The 27,223-nt window shown below is 45.8% G+C and overlaps 1 protein-coding gene across 4 annotated transcripts in view; it reads left to right on the top strand.

Moving 5' to 3' along the window:
- Nucleotides 1–25,813, top strand: part of Ptpn3 (protein tyrosine phosphatase non-receptor type 3) — a 113,396-nt gene extending 87,583 nt beyond the window's left edge. For 2 of the 4 annotated variants that reach the window (XM_028779883.1, XM_028779885.1), the window contains 7 exons: nt 9,398–9,488; nt 9,757–9,818; nt 10,616–10,762; nt 17,670–17,798; nt 18,965–19,110; nt 19,642–19,777; nt 22,330–22,407. In XM_028779883.1, the coding sequence (XP_028635716.1) occupies nt 9,398–9,488; nt 9,757–9,818; nt 10,616–10,762; nt 17,670–17,798; nt 18,965–19,110; nt 19,642–19,777; nt 22,330–22,407 (789 nt within the window). Of the gene's footprint in view, nt 1–9,397; nt 9,489–9,756; nt 9,819–10,615; nt 10,763–17,669; nt 17,799–18,964; nt 19,111–19,641; nt 19,778–22,329 lie in introns of all 4 variants that reach the window. The other 2 variants (XM_028779884.1, XM_028779882.1) reach the window with 2 other exon arrangements.
- The last annotated feature ends 1,410 nt before the right edge of the window (nt 25,814–27,223 follow it).

Below are 27,223 nucleotides of genomic sequence, written 5' to 3'. Positions count from 1 at the left end.
CACGGCTGCCTGTCCCAGCCCTCCATCAGAGATTATAGTTGGAGATGCCTATAGAATGTGTACCCTTGGGATTTACACTCTAGTCTGGTGCATGGTTTCATGCTCTAGGAAGCTCCTCTTTTACGTGATGTCTTGGTGAGTTCTAAGATACTGACTACTCTGTGAGCTGCTGTAATCCCAGAATTCCACCTGTGTCCATCACTGCTCCTGAAGGAGCCTTGGCTCCCGAGAGCATCGTGTGAAACCACCATCCCAGGAGGAGGAGGGGTGTCTTCCAATACTACTCAAGCAAAGGGACCTACTAGACACCGGACCAAACAGGAAACTCTCAGGAAAGGCAGCTTCAGTGAACCCTTGTTGTGAAAGGGCATCGGCTTCTAGAATTCTCATAACTCCCTGTTAGGTATGGTTTCATCCCGTAACACACAGAAGGGAGGAGAATCTGGTGAAGTGTGTGTTCCAAGGGCTCACAGAAGTCACAGAACCTGACTGGAGCCCTGGCAAGGTACCAGTACCTCAAGCTTGTCCTTTTAACCACTGCATACACAGGCCAAAGAAACTGAAACGGATGTCTGTGACCTGTGAAGTTGTTATTAGATGCATACACGTCACTGCTATCTAGGAGGCTGTCTAGCCATGTGGAGCCAGACAGACTTTAAATTCTGGCTCTCCCCCCTTAACACCATCCCTTAAATTCTATGGCTCTTGCCTCCCTGTCTATAAAATGGGTGTCTCCTGGGTTAGATGAGATAAATGCTTAATACTTTATCTGGTCTGTGATAAGAACACTATGAAAATTAATAGCCGTTATTATTTGTAAACCAAGAGAATTCAACAGCATGCTGAGCCTGCATATGGTATGGTCACTTGGCACTAAACTCGGAGCCCTAAGCTCTCAATTCCAGAGTCTTGGCTGTTTGGGTCCTCTTATCCTCCAGGACCTTATTCTGTGGGAAAGTGCAGGAAAAAGGTTCTGGTCCCCAGCAGGCATCCATTCTGCCTCCTCCATGACACAGCACCAGCTTTGGGGTTGTGGTCTGTAGGCAGATACCCCAATCCTCACTCTTGTAAAGCTTATTCTAAACATTTTTTTTTTCATTAAGGGAATTCCTTCATCCTTTCCTGTGTCTCTCAGTAAACAGAAGGCGTCTGGTCCCCTGTATAACTGAATAACAATTAGCATTTCTAAAGCGCTTTGCAATCTACTGCATATGTTTCGCATCTTACACTAACTCTCACATTCTCTGTGAAATAGATGTGGTGGGAGTTATTAGAATTGATCTGTATACTCTTTCTGTGCCGAAGACTGAACCCAAGACCCCGCCACACTCAGCATGCACTCTGCCACTGAGCTACAACAACCCCAGAGCACTCTCAGAAATGGAGTAAAGGAGCCTCAGAGATGTTAAGGAACTCATCCAGTGCCCACACCTCGTCAGGGATAGACCTAGAATTAGAACCATGTCGAAAATGAAAGCCTGGGGCTAGAGAGATGGCTCAGCTGTTAGGAGCACATACTGGGCTTCCAGAAGACCCAAGTGCAGTCCTCTGCACCCATGTTGGGTGGCTCAGAACATCCTGTAACTCTAGTTCTAAGGGATCCGACTCTTTTTCTTCTAGCCTCTTCATACCCCTACATTTGTGTGTGCAAATCACACTCACATACGAACACACATGCACACACACACACACACACAACTAAAAATAAAATGAATTTCAAAAGAAGCAAAACCCTAACCTATGCCTGGGTGGGTGGGTATTGGACACCTGTAGTCTAAGTTCCTCTGGAACACTGAGGCAAGAGGATCATCACTTAAACCCAGGAGTTTTGAGGTTTTGAGACTACCCTGAGCAAGACCCTGACTCAAATAACAATCCAGTCATTGTCAGTAGCTCCCACTTAACGGATATAGTTCTGCTTTTTCCCACCCTGCTTCTTTCCTGCCTGCTGTTAGTTACTGCCTCCTGGGAGGTTCGTGGAGTTCAGGTGATAGAAAATAAGCTTTGCAAGGGAATAACTTCTTCCCTGGACCACTGGACAAGTGAATGGGTGGGTGGATGGATTGACAGATGGAAGGATACATGAGTGGGTGGGTGGATCATTAGATGGCTGGGTGAATGGCCAGGTAGGTGGATGGATCGTTAGGTAGGTGGGTGAGTGGATGGATGGATAGCTGGGTGGGTGGAGAGAGAGCAGTATCCACAAGAGGCCACTGAGGGTCTTTTCCACCTCACCTAACTTTGTGTATCACCTCGCATCATCCATTTGTACCAAAACCTACCTAGTCCTCTCTGTCTGACCACTGTTTCTTAATTGATGCTTACAGTGCCACTCAAGGAACTGCCCATTAGGGTCAAAAGAAGTGACTCACTGGCTCCTGCGATAATTACAGAATTTGTATTTGGAAGACTAGAGGAGCTAAGCAACACTTCACCAGAGATTGAGATCAGTCCATGTTGCAATTAGCAAGGACAATTGTACCTCCAAGATTTAGATCTGATCCCTGGAAAGAGTCCATTTTAAAAAATTAGTTTCTGTCAGATGTGGTGGCCCACACCTATAATCGGGAGGCTGAAGCAGGAGGATGGAGAATTCTAGGTCAGTCTAAGTTACATACCTCATGCCTATACTCAAGCTTCAGGAGGCTGAGGCAGGAGGATTGCCATGAGTTCAAAGCCAGCATTGGGCTACAGGAAAAACTCTACCTCAAAAAAAAAAAAAGAAAGGAAGGAAGGAAGGAAAGAAGAAAGAAAGGAAGAAATTAAATGTATTTTTTTCTTTTAAAAATACACTATTGCTTGCACATGTTACACACATAAGTCGCATACATATATCACAGTACATCACACACACACACACATTACCACAGTGCACATGTGGTAGCCAAGGACAATTTTGTGAATCTTCTTCTACTTCCATCTTGTGTGTGTTTAGGGGAGTTGAACTCGGGTCACCAGATTCTGTGGCAAGCACCTTTACCCGCTGAGCTCTCTCACTGGCCCAGTGTTTGGTTTGGTTTTCCTTTTGTTCATTAAGAAAATAAAGGTGAAAGACATTGTGGCACACGTTTAATCTCAGCACTCAGGAGGTAGGTGGATCTGCATGAATTCCAGGCCAGCCAGGGCTAAGTGGTGAGAGCCATGCCCCACCCCCCAAAACAAAAAAACAAACAAACAAAAACCAAAACAACCAAGAAAGAGAAGCATACTAGGGCCCTTGAATGTCCCCATGAAGTGTGTACATTCCACGCCTCCAGAGAACATGCTGTCCTGTCTTGTGTGTGATGTGTCCGTAAAACGGACCCTACGAATCCTTGTTAGGATGCCAGACACATGCACCTGGGACCATTAAGGATCCCTGCCTGTCCCGTTAAAGGTCTGCAGAAGCGCCAGATGGCCTGGAGACGGTGTCTTGACCTCTGCTGGGTCAGGTACAGAGGAAAAGAGATGTCCACAGTGTGGGTGAGCTGCTCATGAAGAGGAAACTGCTAAGGCTCCCACCAGATAGTGCCTGGGAAACTATGAGATAGTACCAGAAAAACCATTGGCGTCATTCTGAGAATAGGTTCTCCTTAGCTTAACTATATGGCACCGTGTCTAAGAAAGCTTGGCTTGTGCTTTGGTAGTGTGGCTTACACCTTTTTTGTTTTTGTTTTCTTGTGCAGTACCTTAGGATTAAACCTGAGGGATTATGAATACTAGGCACGTGCTCGGCCCCCAGCTACATCCCCAACCATTCATTTATGCTTGTTTACTTATTTGCTTATTCATCTATTCTTTCTTTTAGATTTATTTTATGTTATTGAGTGTTTTGTCTGTATGAGGTCTTTACACCACATACATGCCTCTGATGCCTGTGGAGATCAGAAGACGGGGTGTGGGTCAGACTCCCAGGAAGTGCAGTTACAGATGATTGTCAGCTAGGAATCGAACCCAAGTCCTCTCTCTGGAACAAGTACTCTTAACCATTAAGCCATCTCTCTAGCCTCTACTTATTTCTTCTTTGAGAAAGGATCTCATTATGTCTTCTAGTCTGACCTTCAGTTCACTGTATAACCCAGTCCTTGAACTTGTGATGCTCTTCCTGCCTTAGCCTTCCAAGCAATAAAGATTGTAGCCCATGACCCCAAGCTTGGCACTAGCTTCTAACCCTCTGTAAAATAGCAGCTCCCAACACTGCCGTGTTTTTATTGAGCACCTACTATGTGACAGCCACAGTGCTGACCTTCATCTGTATGTGATTAATGACGCATGACCCCTGCATTCATGGAGGGTCCCACGTGGCTGTGGCTGCAGAATTAATGATGTAGCCTTCTGTGAGCGATGGGAACCTGGCCAGGCAGGCAGATCCAAGGTCCAGGGATAAGTGCTTTGTGGGACAGAGCCTTCCTCCAAGTGTTAAAGCTCGGTAAAAAACAGCCAGTATCAGACAATCCTTGATGAAATGACGTGTGCGCTTTATTTCATGTGGACGGGGACTATCTGTGAGCCTCAGAGAGTGGGATGGAATCTGGGGGTTAATACATTCTATTAGCAGAGGCTAAGATGCCGGTGATGCTTTGCTTGCCTTGGGAAGAATTGCAGGCCCTGTGCTATCCTATGTAACTGACGACCCGGAGCCGCCTGGCTGTGAGCCTCTAGGTTACTTGCTCTGAGGCAGGCACAGAAACAGGAAGTCAGTTCACTCCTGATGGTCTCTGGATGAGATTTCTAAATCTCACACTCTTGAGATTTCTGGGATTTGAATATGTTCCACCTCATCATTTCAAGCCAGTTCTTTTGGTGACACAGTCCACGTGCTCCACAGTTGAGCATCGACTGTCTTAGTTAGGGTTTTACAGACACCATGACCAAAGCAACTCTTATAAAGACAACATTTAATTTGGGGCTGGCTTGCAGGTCTAGAGGTTCAGTCCGTTATCATCAAGACGGGAACATGGCAGCATCCAGGCAGGCATGGTGCAGGAGGAGCTGAGAGTTCTACAGCTTCATCTGAAGACTGCTTGCAGAATACTGACATCCAGGCAGCTAGGATGAGGGTCTTAAAGTCCACATTCACAGTGACACACCTACTCCAACAAGGCCACACCTTCTAATAGTGCCACTCCCTAGGTAGAGCATATATAAACCATAACAGGTGAAGACAGCAGGTATCTTTAAAGTCCCCAGTCTGACACAGGCTAGTTGCACTTTGTTCTCTCCTTAGCCAGGGTCTCCTCACCTCTTCTCCCTCCCTTCCTTTTCCTGTCCCTTGTCATCCATCCTCCCCTCTTCTGAGGTTTTAAGAATGCTCCTGCTGTTGGAGCTCTCATTTGCTATGCTAGGACAGAGCTCAGGGGGTGTGCCTTGGGATAATCAAAGCAAAGTATGTTTTTCTGCTCCATTGCTCTTTGTAAAGCCTTGTCTCTAATTGTGGCCACCACCATGGAGACCTAGTTCCCTCCCCTATAACTCTGACCTGTCTCATAGCAGGTTCTTCACACCTACCCTAGGGTCCCGAGAAAAGTAAGAACGTCAGTGCTTAAGGCCAGCTCCTGTCGCTGCTGAGACTGAGTGTTGGAATCCCGTTCCCAATGAACGGCTTCCAGCCTAGACATTGTGAGCCTTTGCACAGGGCGTGCAGACTCGAGACTGCTGACAGACCCTGCAAAAGCCAAACCAGTCTTCATTGTTATTTGTTCACTTTCCTCCTCCAAAAATTCGGTAATTTTCAATTATATAAATAGGTTTTCTGTGCGTGTGTTGATTTTAGAGACAAGCTTATTATAGATTCCTAGTAGGAGCTTAGGAGGGAGGAAGAGGAGAGAGTGAGCAGGACTGTATAGCAGGAGAGATCCCAGGTCTTCTTTATTTGGGGTTCCTAGTTCGAGAGAGTTAAGGTCCATGACCACCATGATAGGAAACATGGCAGCAGGCAGGCGTGACTCTGGACCAGTAGCTGAAAGCTCACATCCTGAGACACAACCTCAAAACACAGAGACACTGGGGATGTCTTTTGAAACCTCAAAGCCCATGCCCAGTGACACACCTCCTCCAAGAAAGCTGCACCTCTTAATCCTTGCCAAACAGTTCCACCAAATGGGGACCATGTATTCAAATATGTGAGCCTTTGGGGGTTGTTCTTCCTGAAACCCCCACAGCTACATTCAGGAATTTTTTTTTTTTTTTTTTTAAAGGTTACTTTGTACCTTATAATTCTATCAGCAGGGATACAAGTAAGAGTGCATGACCATACCTTTTTCTGGGTCTATGTTTGCATCAAGATGATTGTAACTACCTTTCTGTTATTTGAAAATATATCTGTCTTATCTATAGGCTAGAGGTGCTAATTCCTCTTCACTTGATTGGATTTTACTTCCACACACTTAATCTGTTAAAAACAAAATAGCATGTAGATAAATGTGACTGGCTTCTATGACATCTATGGCAGAATTCTGCCAGAGCCTCCGATAAACCATGAGGTCATTTCTAGAATGGACACACTGTCTGTAAAAGCCCACCAGCTTTTAGTGTTGGTTCAGCAGTTACTTTTAGATTGCTAGGTGCTGAAACTGTCTAGGTTATAGGTCATGGGTCAGTAGTTGAGTTCTTAGAGAACTGGCAAATCCAAAACATCCAGTAGATGTATAAGATATGCAGTACCATTATTATGACCCTGAGTCTCCATATTAACTCTCTTCTGATGAGTTTTATGCAGTTTCTCCAGTGGAAAAAAACAGACCTAACAGAAGTGAGGAGTTTATAAAACAACACAGTACGCAGAAACACTGCTGGGGGTGGGTGCTCAGCCTCCCCATTCAAAATGCAAAGAAACCTTAATTGAAGATGTTGGCTATAGCTTGGTGACCAAACCAGTATTCATTCCTGCAGGGCGGTTTCATTATATGTACCAGTTCTTGCAGATATGCTCAGGAACTGTGATTCTGTTCTCAGATGTTTATCAGAGGGGAAAATTTGTAGAATGGACTAATAGCAAAGTAGACCAAGAATGAAGGTAAATTATAATAATTAAATTTCTGAGCCATTAAAAATCATCGGTGTGGAGAATAGCTTGCAGTATGGGAAACAGATACTGTTTAATAATGAGGCTGGAACAGGCTTCACAATTGCAGCTGTTTCCCAGAACGCTGGCTATGAGATGCTGAGCGCTGGCTATGACATGCTGAACGCTGGCTATGACATGCTGAATGCTGGCTATGACATGCTGAGATCGTTTGGTTTAAATTACCTTGTGAAACGTTTGGCTGGTGAGAATTAGACGTTTATGATACATCATAGCACTTGTCTTCTTAGAGATTTGTAGAACACAGAGTTAAAGAAAATATTCTCCCTCTCGCCCCTGAGGAATTTTGTGTTTGCTTTTTTTTTTTCTTGCTTTGTTTATTTGTATGTTTTTCAAGACAGAGTTTCTCTGTAGCTCTGGCTGTCCTGGAACTCACTCTGTAGACCAGGCTGGCCTTGAACTCACAGACCCTCCTGTCTCTTCCTCTCAAGTGTTGGGATTAAAGGCATGTATCACCATTCCTGGCTGTATTGGCTTTATGTTGATGTATCAAGTACCCAAGAGAAACGCTTGAAAGGAGACCAGGATTTGTTTGAGCTTATGGTTTCAGAAGTCATGGCCTATGGTTACCTGGCTCCGTGGTTTCTGGACTGTGGTAAGACAGAGCATTGAGGCATGGGGCATATGAAGCAGAGCTGCTTGCCTCACAGCGGCCAGGAAGCAGAAAGAAGCCTGGAATAGACAGCCTCCTCTTACCTTCTGTTCCATCCTGGTCCTGTAAGATGTGTTGCTCTCTCTCCCTGCAAAGTACATCACATATTCAGAGGTGTACTGATCCAATCTAAGTCTCTCTCAGTCCAGTTGACAGTCAAGATTAACTATCACAAATACCTATTACTTTAAGATACTTTATCTCTATTGAAGATGACATGAGAAATGCCACTGTGGACTGCAGTCTCATCTTAGGATGTTAAGAAGGTAACATTGGAACTAGAGATGGCTCTGGTTAAGAGCACATGTTGCTCTTCCAGGGCATCCAGTTTAGTACCCAGCACTCACGTTAAAGCTCAAAACTGTCTATAACTTCAGTTGCAGGGGATCCTAGGATCTCTTCTAGTTTCTAAGGACAACAGACTCTCATGGTACACAAACACAATGCAGGCAGAACAGTCAAACATATAAAAAAAATTATAAGAAGGGAGTATATATGTGTATTGTGTATGTTTACAGATACACTTATGTATAGTTACATTACATGGATATACAGAAAATAATAACCTTGGGAAAATATATGAAAAAAATCACCTCAGACTTTTACAAGTAGGTTTTTTTTTTGTTTTGTTTTTTGTTTTTTCGAGACAGGGTTTCTCTGTGTAGCTGTGGCTGTCCTAGAACTCACTCTGTAGACCAGGTTGGCCTTGAACTTAGAAATCCACCTGCCTCTGCCTCCCAAGTGCTGGGATTAAAGGCGTGCGTCACCACTGCCCAGCACAAGTAGGTTTTTATTTTTTGGTTTTTGTTTTACTTAGTGCCAGTCTGAGTTTCCCAAATTTGCATTAAGAAAAAAAAAAGCACCCCTTCCAACATTGAGAAGGAAAAATACGGGTTTAAATTCCTGGGGAGTCAAGATGCACTTGCATGAGGGTTTGGTGACAGTTGTAAATACTGTGGAAACAGCTGTATAGAAATGAGAACCGGGTGTGGCCACTTCCTTTAGACTCGAGCTTGTCCTTTACTTATGATCTTGGACCAAGCAACTAACCTCCACCTGCCACTTACAGAAATCCTACTAATACCTCTCACAGCTGTGGTGTAAATCACATCAGCCACTGTCTCCAGTCCGGTCTGTACATTAGAAGGCTTTATTTTAATCTCTAGTGCTAATTGCACGGGTAGGGAAATGTCTCTTTAAATGAAGTTACTATGTCAGGATCAGTGTTGCGTGCTATGGGAATGTGTTACTGAAACAGTGAATGAAGCGTTCTTGCTCTTCAGCAATGAGTATGTTTCATTCCATTGAACTGGGGGAAGCGTAGTGTTAGACTGACTTAGGTGAGTCAGAATTCTCTATCCCCCACACTTGTCAACTGTCATAAAAATAAGGTTTTACTTTAGATCCATTGTCTGTGACTCAACCCCTGCCTGACTTCCTCCCCCTACAGACCCTCAAGTTTAAGTATATATATACGACTTTCGGTGACTTGTTCTACCAGAGTTTCTTACCGAGGTTTTCTTTTTCTGTGTACCGTAGGGTCACTTTGAAATGTTAAGATTGGGCGGGGGTGGGGGGAGGAGGGGGTTCTCACATGAATGAAGACCTCTGCCATTAGGATATGAGTTCATGGTTTTTTTCATAGCAATGGGGTTTTAAAAATGTCTTTATTTGTCTAATAGCAACTCTACAGAAAGAAGCCCGGCTTAGCCGTCACATTTGCAAAGCTGCCTCAGAATTTGGATAAAAACCGATACAAAGATGTGCTGCCTTGTGAGTATCCGGCCCGATGCCTCCCTCCCCTACATGAGAGAATGCTTCCTTTTTAAAACAGATTGTCTGGGATTCTGGAATGGTTTTCAGTGTGTCTGTAAACACCATCATCTTTATTGCAGCCATCTCAGACTCCCAACAGTTGGGGAATAGTGTTTATGCTAATGAGGCAAGAGCTGCAGATGGGGCTGGGGAACTGAACCCTTGTTTACTTGGGATGATAAAAATAACATCCAGAATAAATGGTAAATTTTTCTCTCCCCCACAGATGACACCACCCGGGTATTATTGCAGGGAAATGAAGATTATATTAATGCCAGTTATGTGAACGTAAGCTGGGAATCTGGGCAGTTTAAAAGGAAGTTTTGATCCTAGTAATGAGGGTGGGGACAGCAAGGGCGACTTTTTCCGTGACACAGCATGCTCCCGTTCACTCCGTCACTGTAGTACAATGCCTTAGTGAGACTATGGGTGGTCTCACTTTACAGAGGTGCAAAGCCAGGGTCACTGAATGACTCAAAAAGCCACAAAACTTTGAGAGAGGGGTTCATACATGTTCGCATTCCACCATCTCCTGCCTGTATACCGGCCGCTTGCCGTTTTCTTCTGCTGATGGTGTGTTCGTAACTCTCTGTGTTTTGCCCCTGTGTTATTAGTGTTCCTCTGCCTCTAAGTCAAAGAAATACTTCCTCCATATATATAACCCAGGAGAGAAAAAAGGAAAGGTTTACCTGTTATGGAGACATACTCATCATGGGCAACTTACTTGAACTTAGATTTCTCCATTTAAAGCCAGGATTGGCAAACTTTAATGGGCCACACTGAAAACTGCTCTTAGCTAGCCAGGTGGCAGAATTGGCCGCTCGTGTGCTAAACCTTGACTTTGCAGAAATGTCCCTGTAAAAACTGGTCCTCTCAGACATCCCACTCACTACTTTTGTCACGTTATTAAGATCAAATCTGGAAGTGGCTTTTTGCTGCACCTTTTTTTTTTTCCCCTGACTGTGAGAGGATAAGATCTTTTTCTGGTACGGTTCAGCTAAGCTATTAGGAGAGTGTAAATGGAGAATCCTGCTCGCCTTGGTCAGCTGACAGCCTATGGATAACACCTTACGATCTCACAATAGATGGAGATTCCCGCTGCTGACCTTGTGAACAAGTACATTGCTACTCAGGGACCGCTGCCACACACCTGTGCACAGTTTTGGCAAGTTGTCTGGGATCAGAAGTTGTCTCTTGTTGTCATGCTGACGACTCTCACAGAGCGAGGGCGGGTAAGTGGCTTCATTTCCAGTTCAAATGTGTGTAGACTGTGCTGTTGTTTGCGAACGTGAGTCTCAGGGCTGGAGAGGGCCTCTTCCTGACCTATAGATCTCCAGTGGACACCCGCAGTGATGAGAAAGTCCTCTTCCTGCCTACACCCTCCTGTACATCTATTAAAACAAACTACAAGGGCTGGAAAGATGGCTCTGTGGTTAAGGGAACCTGGGTTCAATTCCCAACACTCAGATGGCAGCTCATAGCCAGGGAACTGGACACCCTCTTCTGAGCCCCATGGATACTTAGCATATGTGTAGTGCACAGACATATATGTAGGCCAAACACTCATACACATAAGATAAATAGATCTAAAAAAGACAAGCTAGAAGGTAGTACTTCCCCCAAGTCTTATCCCCCCCACCCCCCACCTGACAGCTGCCATCTGTGTTGCCTTGTTTCTGCCTGCCTGGGATCGATGTCTCATCATCTCACACGGTAAGACTGTAGTCTGCTGAGGCAGTGTCTCGTCCCTCTGTTATACATGCCCTTGACTCCTGGCATCTTTATCCAGCACTGGGCCTGACTGGGCTGAAAACATAGTTCCTTCTGAGTAAGCTATTAGCCTGTCTAGCCTTGGCTTTGTTGAATGTGCAGTAGAGATAGTAACAGTGCCCACCACATTGGAGGGACTGGGGAAGACTGGACAGTATATATAAAGAGCTCAGAGAAACACTTCGTGTTCCTAGTGTCCCCCCAAATGACATCATCGTCATTGGAGTTTAGCACTTTCAAGTACTTCACTTCTCTGCTGTAGTCTTGACTCTCAGCTTCTTGCCACTCACAGATTAGCCAGAGTCTCTTCTCACCCCATAAATCAGAATAGAAAAGTATGAGGTGCCCAAGGGGCAGTAGAAACCTCTTCCTGAATGCTGGTCTCGGAGGCACTGAAGGCACGCATCAAAGGGCGCTTGCTAATCCTAGCATCTGTTCTTACCTCCCTGGTTTCCATCTTGTCTACCCCCTCATTGTGAGAGACTGTCTGCAGTGCAGCTGAAGTTACCATGCTCTACCTCTCCACTCAGCTCTTTGAAAGCCTCATTCTTGTCTGGTTTTGTTTTAATAAGAGATAGAGTTACTTGGCCCTTTTTGAACTTAGAGACTCCCTGTTCCCTAAGCTAGCTTACAGGGCTGTACCCTCTGTTTTCTTAAAGCACCTGCATCCATCTGGTTACTTGGCATAGTGGGTAAGAAGGCAGACCCACCACCCAGCCAGGGTCAGTTCTTGTTGTCACTTCTACCTGTGTGTTTAAGGAATCATGCAAAATATCACCCATTTTGTGAGACTGTGGGGAACTGAGCTAACTGCTATGAGAAACCTCTGAAGAGTGCTTGGGTACATTGGTCATTTTTTTTTTAAAGATTTATTTTTATTCATGTGAGTACATTGTAGCTGACTTCAGACACACCAGAAGAGGGCATCGGATCCCATTACAGATGATCTTTAGCTACCAAGTGGTTGCTGGGAATTGAACTCAGGACCTCTGGGAAAGCAGACAGTGCTCTTAACCACTTGAGCCATCTCTCCAGCCCCGAACTTTTTTTGTTTACTGTAATTTTTGTGGTTTTTGTTTTGTTTGGGGGAATGGGTTTTACTCTATACACCAAGCTGGTGTTAATCCTCCTGTCTCAGCCCTCCCAGGTGCTAGGAGGAAACATGTGCACTAGCTCACCCAATTGATCACCATTATTGCTGTACACATGTTAGCCAGCAGACCCAATAACATCAGTTTGTAGTTACCTTAATGACTATTACCAGAATCGCTAACTCTTTTTTTTTTTGCTTTAATGTTATTAACTTTTATTCTCTTAACATTTCTTAGACATTAAATCCAATATCGTTTGCCAAAGGTAAAAAGCATGTGTAAAAATCTCAAGAAGAGCTAAACAGAGCCAAACACAGTGTCAAACACCCGTAATCCAGCACTTGAGAAGCAGGGAGTACAAAGGTCAGGAGTTCAAGGCCAACCTTGGCTACATTGAGACCCTTTTCTCAAAGTGAGCCAACAAAACAATTATAAAATGTTATGAAAGCCCAAGTGTTCTTCTCTCCTCAGCCCTGCACCTGAGGCCAGCAACACTAATCTCGTTCTCTGCTATGTATTGTGAAAACAGATCAAAAGTGTTAGGGCTGGAGTGTTCAAGTGGCCCTAGACCCAGGCGGAGGCTTTCTTGGTGGTACAGTGAGGCACTTGACTCCCAGGAAAAAGAATCTGTCCCCATACCTGGCACTGGCAGCCTCTGATTCTAGTATGTTATTGGTCGCAGATACGCTGTGCTCTGTCTGCCTTTTACAGCCTTATATTCTGGAACTTAGGTGCTCAGACGCCACATTTCCTTGGGAGCAGTTTGTGGAGCTGGCTCTGTACTGTCCCCTGAGGTCTTTGAGCTCATGATACAGTTCTTCAGAGCTGATACTTGAATCTACCAGTGACTCAGCACCACGGCTGACTTGCTGGTCTGTTTGATGATTCACTTTCCCCTTTCCAGCTAGACAGTCATTCTTCTCAGAACAGGGCGCCCCTGAAGGAATGGCAGATGACAGATGCTCTGCCCTGGTGGCAACCCCAACTTCCCTTGATCCCCTTGTTCCAAGTCAGGGAAAAAAAGCTTTCTACGATCCGATCTGAGAAACCTTACCCTTATCCATCACTCTTCCAGGGCCTGCCCCTCCAGCTCCCAGCTGCAGCCGTTCTTCCCTGTCATCTGAGGTCTCCTTGTGACCCAGCCTGTTTCTCTGTTTCCCAACCTTTTCTTCTTACTGTAACTCACCACCCAGCTTCCATGCATTTGAGAGTTCCCATGAGGCCTGCCCATCCCTTCAGCATCTCTGGCTCTGGCAACTTACTCTGTCATTTATCAATAGTTAGAAACCTGTTCTTTAAAAATCCCAGGTGCCCGCTGCCCTCTCCTGTTACAGATTCTCCGGTGACCAGTGCCCTTTGTCCTCCAGCCCCAGTCCACACCCACTTCCGAATCAGTCATTCCAGGTGAATGGCTTTGCCCCTCCTTTCATGTAAGATGAACTTTCCAGGATGTCCTGTTTGTTGTCCCTATGTCGTGCCTGAAGAAAGCTGGTCTCCCAGCAGGCACATACTAGAGTCCTGTGCCCTTCCTGTACTGCCCTGAGTCTTAGGGAGCCAGCCCCCTGAAGACTCTCTCATCACCTGAGGTCAGAGAGTCTACAGCCTGACCTCTGTCCTTATTTTGGTTAGATTCTCTGGTTTGGGATAGCACAGACCTCTTGCTCTCTGTATGTCCTTGAGAATGTGCACATGGGGGTTAGATGGATGGCTCCCTCCCCGTGAAACTTATTTCTGAATCTAGTTAGTTTCCTGGGGCCCTCGGGTGTCGTGATGGAAGGTTCAACGCTAAGTCCAGCTGTTTATTTTCTGCTTGAACACATCTACCTAGTGCCATTTTGTAAGATGATCCCAAAGCCACCAACCAGCCCCTGGTGTGTACACACATATGCGCATGTGCAGCCCAGTACCATGAGCCCACGTCTGAGCCACAGGCACGCATCTATCTGAGCACTGACACCAGCCATCTGGAGCAGGTCTTAGCTCTCCTTTGTCTTCAGTTCATCCTCTCACTGTTTAATGCCATTGGCACACATGACTCCCACTGTGTCCCTCTTGCTCCTGCCCGTTCCCAGGACCTTCCTCTCTGTCTCCCACAGTGAAAGCAGCAGCTCATTGATCCAGAGTTTTCATAGGCTAGTCCATCCTCCTTCATCTGGGCCTTGCCAGAGGGTCGGTCCAACATTTCCTGCCCATGCCCTGTATGGCTCGTAGATGCACAGAGCAGAATGTTGCATGTCCCCAGAGCAACTTGTACCCTTTGTGCAGCTCTGCTGAATGGTCACCCCTAGGTGCCCCGGTGACCCTTCACTTTCGGCCTCCTTTTCCTTTGGCCTGAATTATCTGTCCCTGCCTCCTCTGTCCTAGGCCTTCAGTCCCAAGTGCCCTGCCCACTCTGTCCGGGACATCTGTCCACTCCTGCCTCACCTGCCCCCTCCTGTGCCTGTCCTTTGTTTCTGAATTACCTTGTCTGGATTGGAGAGCATCCAGAGGCTAGATAATGCCCTAACATCTCTGACTCATCCAACCTTCCCCAGGGATGCTTGTCAACCAACTAAGTTAGCAAGAAATCAAGTGCTGACGATACAGCCTTCCTGCTTGGGTCCACAGCAGGTCCTCTTCCATAACCCCATCTGGCCCATCTTCCTGAGACAGCAGTCTTCCTCTTCCAGAAGCTCAGCCTTCAATGTGTTCTGCTCGTCCCCTAAAGCACTTCCTTTCCAAAGTCATTTCAGTGTCACCTTTCCTTCCCCAACTCTTGTCTCAGAGTAGAAGAGAGCAGTCTCATCAGCCTGTGACTGACTTGTAGAGACAGTGTTCCGAGTAGGCCCACCTGTAGCCTATGCCCCACCAACCAGCTACAGCGGCCTTTGTCCTTCTCCTACCTGCTTCCCCATGGTAGCAGATTCACTCTCGTCTCCTCACAGCCTTGATGTGCACTTGTCCCTTCAGAGGGTATCAACCGGGATGCCTCAGTTAAGTCAGTGCCACGTAGTCATTGTCCCTACCTCAGGGAGTGGTCTCAAGCCAAAAATGAGCTGTGCACTGTCCATAAAAGCACCCCCTGCAGCTTAATAGATACTATTCAGAAGATGTGGGGCTTTTGCACCCCTCCTCCAGCAGGCATGAGAAACAGGCTTCCAAGACACACGTTGGGTTCTAGAGCCAAGATTGAGAGCCAAGACCTTCAAGACTTTTAATTCCTCCGATGCATCCCCAATACGTCCAGATCCAAATAGACCTAAAAATAGTCCAGTTTACGGCAGATTCCTTTGGGGTAAAGATGCTCAGAGAACATCGGCCTGTGTAACTCTGCCTTGCACAAGGGGGTCGCTTTGGAGATTAGGACCCTGGAGAGCCTGGGGAGCTGTTTTCTCCTCCTGTATACATGAGATAGACACAGGTTCAGATGGACAGACAGGCATACAACTCTGTCCCTAGTCCCGTAGACAGAGAGCCTCTGAATCTTGGAGAGTCAGAGAGTAACTCCCCACCAGGAGAGGTTTCCCATCTAAACTGTCCCAATAGACCTTAAATTCCAGCCCCCACAGCATACTTTAATTTCAGATACTCACTGTGACATTTGAAAAGAAGGCTAGCAAAGCTGTTTCCCCAACAAATTCCATGTGTCTGTTTGCTATATATCACCTCTCCGCTATAAACAAATGTCATTTTTATGGGAAGCAGTCTAGATTTGAGGAGAAATGCTCTTTTCTTTAAGCCGTACATGATGGTACATGCCTACAGTGCAAGATAGTCAAGGGGCAAGAAACTGGTTTGAACTAGCTAGGCCAGCACAGAGAAACCTATCATAACAAGAACAGTAGTAATGATAATGTTGTTATTGTTAAAGGGGTAAAAATTCGGCAGAGTCACTATGGACCATTTAGATGTGCACTTGGTGTGGAATCCACCAGCAGGATCTACAGTGGTTTATGGGAAGAGGCTGCAAAGTTTGGAGGAGGAAATAGGACATGGGAAGGCAGTAACATTAGAAAGCCACGGCCGCCATATTGAGACACTGACGTATCACAAGACGAATGCTAGACTGTCACGCAGCTCTGTGGCCAGGGTAAACCACTTAGTGCCCGGTGCTCTGAATCCTACCTTTACTGTATAGGAAGTCCTGCCTCCATTGAGAATTTTCTTTTTTGTTTATTTTTACTTATTTTAATTTTATTTTATGTATATGAGTATTCTTGCCTGTGCGTATGGCTGTGTACTACTGTGTGCCTGGTACCCAGGGAGGCTAGAAGAAAGGATCAGATCCACTGGAGTTACCAATAGTTTCAAGCTGCCATGTGGGTGGTGGGAATTGAACCCTGGTCCTCTGGAGGAGCAGCCAGTTCTTTCAGCCTCTGTCCCATCTTTAAAAAGTATTTTACAATTTTTATTTTGTTTATTATGGGGGGGGTGTACACATGCGCGCACACTCAACACGCTAGAGCACAGCACACATGTGGAAATAAACAAGTATTTATGGGAGTTAGTTCTCTCTTCCCGCCAGGGTTTGGGGGGTTAACTCATCATCAGGCTTGCTCAACAAGTGCTTTTACCCAGTGAGCCGTTCCTTCACCACCCTCAGAAGGGCAAGTGCAATGTGTATGCCCCAGACCCTATTTTCTATGAAAATCTCTGCATTTGAGATTGTAGGAGGCTCAGTCCACATGGAAAAGCATAGTTGTCTCAGCCTGGAGATTTTTAAATCAGGACTTTTGAGAAGCGTGACCAACCTAATTCAGTTGCTGTAGCTCCCACGGCAATAGTGTTGATGACCACTGTTGACCTCAATCACAAGTGACCCCATGCTGCACCCTCGCTGGCCTCTGTCAGTGTTTGAACATCTGAGATTCATGGAGGTCAGGAGCTGTTGGAAGTCAAATGGCCGATAAATGGGGTGGGAAGTTCTCCCAGTAGAGCCCTGATACCCAAGTGAGCTCTTAACTGCTGTGTCCCAAGGCTCCTGACAGAGGTAGGGCCAAAGATGAACAGCGCTGAGGTGGGAGAGGGGAGCCCTGAGAACAGAAAAGAGGCCCAAGGAGCTTGGGTCAGCCTGGGCAGGGTGTGGGTAGCCCCTAAATTGAGGCCCTGCTGCTCTCCCAGTGAACAAACCCTAGAAGGTAAGCTGACTCCCTTCAGACCACAGGCACAAGTGGGTCTCATCTGAGTTTCTTCTCTCTTGTCATGTCTCTTTGGATGGATGTGACTGGATGTCATGCAGTTACCTGCCTCTAGTTATGCTCTAAGAAAAACCTGACTTGTATTCTCTGGTTTCTTACAGACCAAATGTCACCAGTACTGGCCAGATCCCCCTGACATCATGGACCATGGCATCTTTCACATCCAGTGTCAGGCAGAGGACTGTACCATTGCTTACGTGTCCCGAGAAATGCTAGTTACAAACACTGAGGTGAGCAGGGCTCTGAGGGGCATAGTAGAGGGGCAAGCCCAGTCTGTAGTCCTTGTGGGGTCTGGTGTTCAGCTCTGCTGCAATGCTGCCTGGTAGGCAGGTCAGTAAGCGAAACTCTTACTGACAGAGAGCCAGTACGCTGTGTGCATAGCTCCACCATTCACAGTAGCCAAGCAGGAGAGGCAACCCTGAGGTCTGCCCATCAAGAGCTATATGGGTAAACCATGTAATATAATAGTAGTTAACCTCAAAAAAGGGAGGACATTTTGGATAAATCCCACTATGGGATGAGTCTGGAAGACATCATGTCAAACGAAAGAGGCCAGTCAGAAGGATAAATACTAAGATTACCTCTATCTAAATACCTAAAAGACTAAACTCATAGGACACAGAGAAGATAATGGTATTTGCCCTGGTTAGAAGACAGGGAAAAGCCGGGCAGTGGTGGCACACGCCTTTAATCCCAGCACTTGGGAGGCAGAGGCAGTCGGATTTCTGAGTTCGAGGCCAGCCTGGTCTACAGAGTGAGTTCCAGGACAGCCAGGGCTACACAGAGAAACCCTGTCTTGAAAAACCAAAAAAAAAAAAAAAAAAGACAGGGAGAGAAATGGGGAGTTACACTAATGGCTACAGAGTTTTTATTTGGGTGATAAAAATGAGAGGTTCCAGAAGGGAGTTAGCAATGCTAGTTGGGCAGCATTGTAACTACACTTAATGCCAGTAAACCTTATTTCTGAAATTAGTTAAAATGGTAAACTTCATTGTATGTGTATGTGTATTGAGGATAGGAATCAGCAGTAGGAGGGTGTTTAGCCAAATTATCATTTGGGACCTGTAATTACCATGAGCAAGGTCACAGGTTAGATCCTCAGCACCCTACAGAAGAATGTGCATGTATACAGAGCCAGCATGGGTGACTGTGACTGCAAGATGCATAGGAGCAAGAGGAAGAAACAGCCGGAGGCAAAAGAGGTCAAGAAGACAGCGTCTTAGGGCGAGACTGATGCTGTTTTGGGAGGGTGGGAGCCTTGTGGGAGTTGGCAGAGACCATGACAGAGCTGTATGCAGGGACACAAGAGGACACTGAGGATAAGGCCACCCTGGCTGGTATCCAAGGCAGGGCTCATTGGCTTGATGACTCACCATGGCTACCACATCCTCCACAGACCGGGGAAGAACACACAGTGACCCATCTCCAGTATGTTGCGTGGCCTGACCACGGCGTGCCTGATGACTCCTCAGACTTCCTGGAGTTTGTGAAGTACGTGAGGTCCCTGAGGGTAGACGGTGAGCCTGCCCTAGTTCACTGCAGGTACTGAGCCTCGCTGCATTCTCTTTTTGATGGTTCTACCCCTTGGGAAAGGCCAGAAGAAATGGGCAGACACCAGACCCACCCTTATCCCACAAAGTCACATGCTCCTGTAAAACTGCTCGTTTTCTAATAATTTCAAAATATTTGGAACTTAATTAAATCATAAACATGTAAGCACAGCTGGATGCAGAAAAGGAAAACCACCATGCCTCACTTTCTGACCCTGACAGTAGGCATGATTCAGAGAAAGTGGATTTTGCATTTCCTGGATGGCTTTCTTGTCCCCGCCTTAGTACCTATGGGGATGGGTTTAGTTTGGTTTGGTTTGGTTTGGTTTGGTTTGGTTTGGTTTGGTTTGGTTTGGTTTGGTAAGGAGCTTAAGGTCACACCTGAATGTGTGTGCTTTCTATTCTTGAAATCAACAGCCGGGCTGTCCCTGGGTAAACACAGACCTTGATTAGGGATTCAACTCTGCCTTGCAGACATGATGCCCAGACAGATCCTGAGTGTCTACTTCTCTCTCCTCCATAGTGCTGGGATAGGTCGAACAGGTGTGTTAGTCACTATGGAAACAGCCATGTGCTTAATTGAAAGGAACCTGCCTGTTTATCCACTGGATATTGTCCGGAAAATGAGAGACCAGCGCGCCATGATGGTGCAGACATCAGTAAGTAGAAACTCAGTAATAAAAAATGGTAGTAGTAGACAAATGGCAGAGATTGGCTAGGTATGGTAGCATATGCCTTTCCTCCTACACAGAAGACAGGGGCAGGCAGATCTCTGAGTTTGAGAGCATCTTGATCTATAGAAAACGTTCCAGCACAGTCAGGGTTATATACTGAGACCCTGTCTAAGCAACAACAACAAAAGGCAGAGATCTACGTTTCCTGAGCTCCCACAAGGAACGTCCATAAGCCAGGAAGAGTGTGGAGAGAACTGAGCTCAAGGGAACTGAGTCAGGTGCCCAGAATCACACAGCTTGTCAGAGACACAGTGACCACAAAACCCAGGCCCGTCTGACATGCATTCTATTTATTTCTGATGTATCCTATTTGCCACTCAGCCCATGAGCAGTCTCGCTTGCATTTCGTCATTACCCATCAGAAGAAAGCAATGTTACTCAGATACCCTCACCACGGGCTGTCTCCTACTCTGTCGTGCCAGCACACTTGACATGACAAATGTCCCTAGGAGGAAATATCTGCTCGTCATTTTGAGCTGCAAGAAGAGTAGAGTATGTTTGACCTCTTCCTCATACACTAACAACCTTTGGGTGCTCCATGAACCCCTCTATAGGCCTCAGTTTACCCACCTTGTAGATGGGATCCATCCTGCCTTTGATAATTCGTTCAGCAGACTGGGCTGTCTAAATAGTAGACATCCACTCTCGGTTTGAGTAAAATAGGCTTAGTTTGTAATCTCAGTCATGATGGGCAAAGTCCCAGGGGTATCTAAGAATGTTCTAGAAGAATATTTAAGAATGAGTTGACAAAGACAGAGAAGTGGCCTCCTGACAAAACCTCCAGCAGTATTTTTTTGGGGGGAGTGGGAGGAGGTGGGAGGGGTTAGTGAACAGTATGTCTGTGTTCTAACCAGCTCTGAGTAATTAGAACTCAGTAACCAGCTGGTGGACAGAGGTAGTAAGATTTCCCTAACAGGGCATGAGTCCTTAGTTTGTACATGGGAAATACGATTGAGAAAAACCAACTCAGGCCATAGAGAGAGGTCAGTAGGTAAGGATTCTTGTTACCAACCCGAGTTGTATCTCCAGAAAGGCAAGCCGTTCTCTCATCACCACACAGATAACTAAGGAAAAGAAAAAACAAACCATCCATTTATGGCCATCATCCTCACTGTTGTGCAGTACGGAAGACTAAATAAATGCTTGTTTAAAACCCCATAACCTTCCCCTCCTCCCCCAAGCCAGGCCTGCTGGTGTAAGAATCTAATCCCAGCTAGTCTAAAGCTTGAGGCAGGAGGATTACAATCTTAAGGGCTACCTGGGCAACTTAGGAAGACCTTGTCAGCCTTCTGTATCTGTGCTCCACATCCAAGGATTCAAGTGATCACCTATCTAAAGATTTGGCGGGGAGGAGGGACAGTGCTTTTCTCTATTATTCTCCACAAAGTACAGAATAACTATTCATGCTGTGTTAGCTATTAGAAATATCTAGAGGTAATTTTTTGCTTTTCTTTTGGGTTTTGGTGATACTTGCAATGGGGTTTGCTTTTAGGCAGGGTCTTATTCTGTAGCCCAAACTGCTGTAGAACTCAAGGCAATCCTCCTGCCTCAGCTTCCTGGGTGCAATGGCTCATGTCTGGTCTGAGCTGTAATCCTAGCACCCAGCTTCACAAGGTGATTTTATTTTTCACACCCATAAGACAGGGTCTTAACTCTATAGTCCTGATTGGCCTGAAACTCAAGAGATCTACCTGCCTCTACCTCCCAAATGATGGGATGAACCACTCTACCTTGCCAAAAAGGTGATTTAAAAAAAAAAAGTATACAAGATGATATGTGAAGGGTACTCACAGGAAAGATCAGAGCAACCGAGGGTCTGGTGTCCATAGTGAGTTCTAGAAGCAATCCCCATGGATACTGAAGGGCTATCTAAATAATTAGCATCTGTCCCTAACTATCTTAAGAAAAAAGGGACTCTAGATTCATCATCCCACACCGAAACCCCAGCCCTCCTGTGTCTGTAACCTCCATCACCCCACGCCCAGCCCCTACACATGCCCAGTTCTAGGCCAGGATGGTGGGGTCCTTACATACACGCCTCAGAACAGATGTCGCCAAGGTTTCCACGTCAGTGCCTTAATTAGTTATTACTGTGACCAAGAACCTAACAGAGAGAGGGGAAGGGTTTATTTGTGCTCATAATTTGAGGGACCTATCTTGGTAAAGAAGGCGTGACAGCAGGAACTGTGGCAGCTCTCTTTTTAGGAATCAAGTGGAGAAAGATGAACGATGGTGCTTAGCTCACACACCTCACTGTTTTGCTCTGCAGTCAGCTACCCCTCGGCCCACACTTCTCCAAGGGCACCCCACTCACCCATCCAGTCTGTTAAGGCTTGCATTCACCTCAGTATTTCCCAACATGAGGCCCAGAGTCGGCACACAGGGAATAAATATAAGTGCTTCATAGACCCTCTCATGCATGGCGTGAGGCAGCACTCCTGGGGCTCTGGCCTTGACAGCTCTCTTTTCTCTTCCAGAGCCAATACAAGTTTGTGTGTGAAGCAATTCTTCGAGTGTATGAAGAAGGCTTAGTCCAGAGGCTGGATCCCAGTTAGGACAACTGTGAAGTGGTCATTCCTCCTTCCCTAGGGCAACTTCCTGAAGAAGGGGACACACATTCCCCTGGAGGCCCCCAGAGATGCTGGTCACTGTGGGAAAGGGATGAGCTTATCTGAACCCAGGCACTTTAACTTTCTGTGGAAAAGATACCCTGTACATAAGAACTGATGCTGTAGATATGCATGCGGCTATGACTCCTTTGGGCCCAGAGATAAGCAACAGGGGATCTCCAGTTGGGAACTGTGTTTCTCCCTCCATATCACCGTCCCCTGTCATCCATCCTTGAGCAGTGAGAGGGGGGATGCCAGCAGTGCTGTAGACGCCCTCCCGCCAGAAGCCAGACTATGGCTACATGTGGTTGCTCAGGTGTCTTGTGTGTTGCTCTGTGTGGGACTCCAAGGGCTGAACTTCCTTGGCAATTGGTGTCCATCACCCCTGACACCAGGGAAAACTCAGATGAATGTACCACAGGCAGGGCACAAGGGCCTTCAGGCTGGAGGATGAACAGGATCTATTCTACCCTCCCTCCCTCCCTCCGCCTCATCTCCACCCCTTCTTCGATCCAAAGCACCCTATTTCCCCACCCCAAATTCCCTTCAGGATCACGACCAGTGCCTGAACCAGTTTCATGATGTATGTTCAGGTGACTTCTCAGCTGAGACTGGGAACTAGACTCTGCATAGTGCTGAGTCTCAGCTTTGGAAGCAGGCGAGCCTCTGCTCACCCCTTACTGTATACTCGGACGCCATGACTGGATTCGCCGACTACTGAATCGCTGGATTGCTGCTACTTCAAGCTCTCACACTTGAAACAAGACGATTTTCTTGGGGGTGGGGGGATGATAGCATCCAAATATTCAGAATTTTGGGCCCTTCTGAGAAATGACCTTCTAGTAAGTGACCATGAGAAACTCTGCTTCTCAATCAAGGGTAGTGTATGTGTGTGCGTGGATGTGTGTCTGTCTGTCTGTCTGTCTCTGTGCGTATGTGTGTGTCTGGGTGGGTGACTTTCTCAGGATTCCTAACTTGATTCAAATTACTGTTGAGTTTATGTAAAGAATTCATCTCTGTACAGAAGAACAAATGTGTTCATTCACCCTAGGTTACAATGGTCTCCATTTCATTTCAGAGGAGAGAATCAGACTATCTGAATATAAACACAATTTGATGTTAATTTATTCTAAGTACTCTGGGATTTTGATTGTCCTAAAGAATTCTGCTCTGTGAATACCATGTCAATTTTTTTTTTAATTTGTGGCAGGATTGTAGCGAATTATTATTTAAAGAAAATAAATTACATGAATGCTTTAAGGTGGTATTTTTAAATAGCTGTTTTTATGTATTGAAAAGAAAGTCAGGTTTCTTAATGATATTATGGGAAAAGGATACTTTAATGTTATCATGTTTCTAGACAAAGCTACATTGATACTTAGCAGATACTGGACCAATTAAAGCATTTCCTGGTTGCAAGATGGGTAAGGATCTGTACAGAGGATCCTAGGTTTTTGAAGGTCCTTTATCTTCAGGCTCAGTTTATCTGTCTACTTCCCTCCTGCCTGTCTTTTACCCACATACATCTTAGTAGTGCTCAATTACATGAGTGGAAAGTGCACTGCCCAGTGCCCTGTATACTGAGAAACTGGAATTTGGTTCTCTATACTGCTCAACATCAACTAGCCCTCAGCCTAGGAACCTGGGATCTGTGCCTCTCTTTCCATCTGTGTAAAATAAAGATAAACAACACATGGAACTTGAGAACAGAATTAGATCACACTATGGAAACTAATTTCCAGACTCTGGAATATATGAACCAATGCCACTGAAGACCTAAGAAGGTTGACTTCTTTGGTTGGCCCCAAGCACATCAGACAAGCGGAACCCACCAGGTTTTCATAGAACAGTGCTGTAGAGGGGGAAAGCACAGAAGACAGAGAACTGATACCCTTATTCAACCTGGATTCTGAGAATGCCCTCAGTAAAGCATCAAAAGGAGGAGGGGTAGAGAGTGCTGGGTACATTTCAGTGGTACCAGGCTGTTTAACAAACCATCGTTGTTTGATGGAAATGTTTATCACCGCCCTGTGTGCAGAGCACTTGCAGAGTCTAAATGTCCTTGGAGATTGTTTTATTATTTTTCTGGAAACAAGCTGTTGAGTGTGGTCATGAAAATGCTACTGTTACACTTACATAATATTCTGTGAAGCTTGAAAAAGCTGCATCTGGCCTCTCTCTGCCATTGTACAGGGCCGCCAGCCATTCAGACACAGCAGTCACTGCCATGGGATCTTGGGGAGGACAAGACAAGAAAATAACCCCAAAGAGTAGAGTGTCCAAGTGAGCTGGGTAATATTACCAATTAAAAACCAAAGGTCCGAGCTCTTGTTTTCCTGTATCCCACACTTCCACAGTTGCTTTTAAGATGCTGTGTCTCATCCTAAGAATTGCATCAGCATCAGGCTAAATGTTTTGCCTGGGGAATTTGGCTGGTTGTGAATGGAGAAGATATTTATATCCTACATTCCAGCACCTTCCCAAAGAACAAATTAGACACCCCAATGTACTTCCTTCATCTGGTGGGTTCCCTGCTGGTACCACTCTCTAGAACCCACACATGGTGTGTTGATTTTCCAGAGAGAAAAATTAAGTGAAGTTCGTTGAGGGGTAGGGAGGCAGAGTGAATGGATCTCAAAACGTGTAGCAGTATTTTTAGTTTCCTCCCAGGGTCCTATGGGACTTAAATATGCTCTGAGGCTTGTATAAGTTCTCTCACCACTGTTCATGGTTGGCCCCCTCCCCCAACTCCTGCACACCTTTATTCTTAAAAATTATCATTTGAGGGGTAGTAAGTAGCTTCTTCATCCTCCTAAGGCAACAAAGAGGTGGCATCAGCAGGGAAAAATTGGTGGGACTTAGACCAGACCTGGGCTTTGCCCTCCGTCCTCAGCCAGTTTCTGTTTGTTTATGTTGAAAAGCACTGTGTGAACTAGGTGAGCTCACAGTTATGTTTCAGGGAAACAGAACTTAACCAAATCCGAAGAGTTGACACAGAGTAACACCCGATTGTCTCAGCCCTTATCACTGTGGAATTACAGAGATAATCAACCTCCTGGTTTTTACACGCCATCCTAGAGCAGACCTAGAAAAGATGGCCAAGTCCCTTGTCACCTCAGCCTGAGCAATCAAACCTCAAAGACTGATGATAGCTATGTCGATTTCTTGATAGCTCTCGTACCACTAGAGCAACCATAAGATTGTGCTAAGCCATATTTTGTAAAGTCATCTTTAGTCGATCAGCAATATGTTTTCCTGTAAATTTGGAATGTTTCTCTTTCTGACTTGTTGTCAGGGACTCTACTGAAAAACAACTTGATCAATATAAAAGCATTCAAGCTATGCAACACTATTATTGTCTGTCAACATTTTTATTTGTATGTCTGATTTGTGCCCCTTACCCTTATCAACTCGATGCTGTCCATCCGTCTCCCCCTCCTTCTGGTTATGATTTCTCATGCAGTATTTGGCCTTAGCATTCACTTTGGGGGGCCAATTTTAGACTAGAATTTGGTTCTGCTATTGTGAAAGCAGTAGTTTGCACAAAGCCCTACCCTTTGTCCTGCAGGGTTGCTGAGTGACTCAGTGATCAACAGGATCCCAGGTTACCCCAACCTGCTCTCCCATCCCCAACTTGCTCTCCCATCCTCAGAACGCAGCTTCTACCTTGATCTCCAGACACATTCCGGTGCTAGATAGCATAACAGGGTGGGGAGGAGAAAAGCAAGACCTGTATCCTTAATCCCAGGGCCATATCTTGTTCAGGGGGTAGTTTTAATGCCAAGAAACCGTATGCTAGGGCTAGGGATGTAAACTCAGTTAGTAGGGTGCTTGCAGAGCACGCACTAAGCCCTGAGGTCAGTCCAGGAAGTAGAAGCAGAAGTCAATGTCTCTTCTCTACATAACAAGTTCTAGGGCAGGGGACTATCTGACTGGAGTCCCTGGTGAGATGGCTCAGTGAGTACTGGCATTTGCTGTCAAGCCTGAGGCCTCAATCCTCAGGTCAAATGTTAGAAAAGTGTTTTAAGGGCTGGGTGTGGTGACGAATGCCTTTAATCTCAATGCTCTGGAGACAGGGGTGAACAAATCTCTATGAATTCAGTGCCAATCTGGTCTACATAGTAAGTTCCAGGCCAGCTAGAGACAGTTGAGACCGTGTCTTTTAAAAAAAAAAAAAAGGGGGGTGTGGGGGGGGGGGGGGGGGGGGAAACAGTATGCATAACTAAATTTCAAGTGGTCTCTTTCTGAGAAAGAATTTGAGGAACAATGAGCCCCTTGGCCCCATGTAGTCCCTTCTTCCCATGAGAACAACGCAAACTAAATGTCATCATGTCGTATGACTAAAAGAAAATTACCTCGTGATTTTTTTCAGGTTTCTTTTGATGTGTGTAGGTTTCTTTTTCCAAGACACGGTTTCTCTCTATGCCAGTCCTGGATGTCCTGGGACTTGCTTTGTAGACCAGGTTGGCCTCGGATTCACAGAGATCCACCTGCCTCTGCTTCCCAGGTGCTGGGATTAAAGGTGGAATATGTGGATTTTTGTTGTTTGTCTTTTAGGCTCTCTGATAACTTAAAAGCTAGTAAGTTCTCACATAATTTGTAAGTAGCACTGTAGACACAGGAAGCAGCCATTGAATATATGGGAGGGCAAGCAAGCAGCCTGGGGTCCCACAGTCCCACCACCTTACAGGAACAACAGATCTATCTCTCTCTCTCTCTCTCTCTCTCTCTCTCTCTCTCTCTCTCTCTCTCTCTCTCTCTC

This window comes from Grammomys surdaster, unplaced genomic scaffold (genome assembly GCF_004785775.1).
Source record: "Grammomys surdaster isolate TR1022 unplaced genomic scaffold, NIH_TR_1.0 363, whole genome shotgun sequence".
NCBI lineage: Eukaryota > Metazoa > Chordata > Mammalia > Rodentia > Muridae > Grammomys > Grammomys surdaster.
Note: the sequence above shows the minus strand (reverse complement) of the source record. Positions and strands in the feature narration are given on the sequence as shown.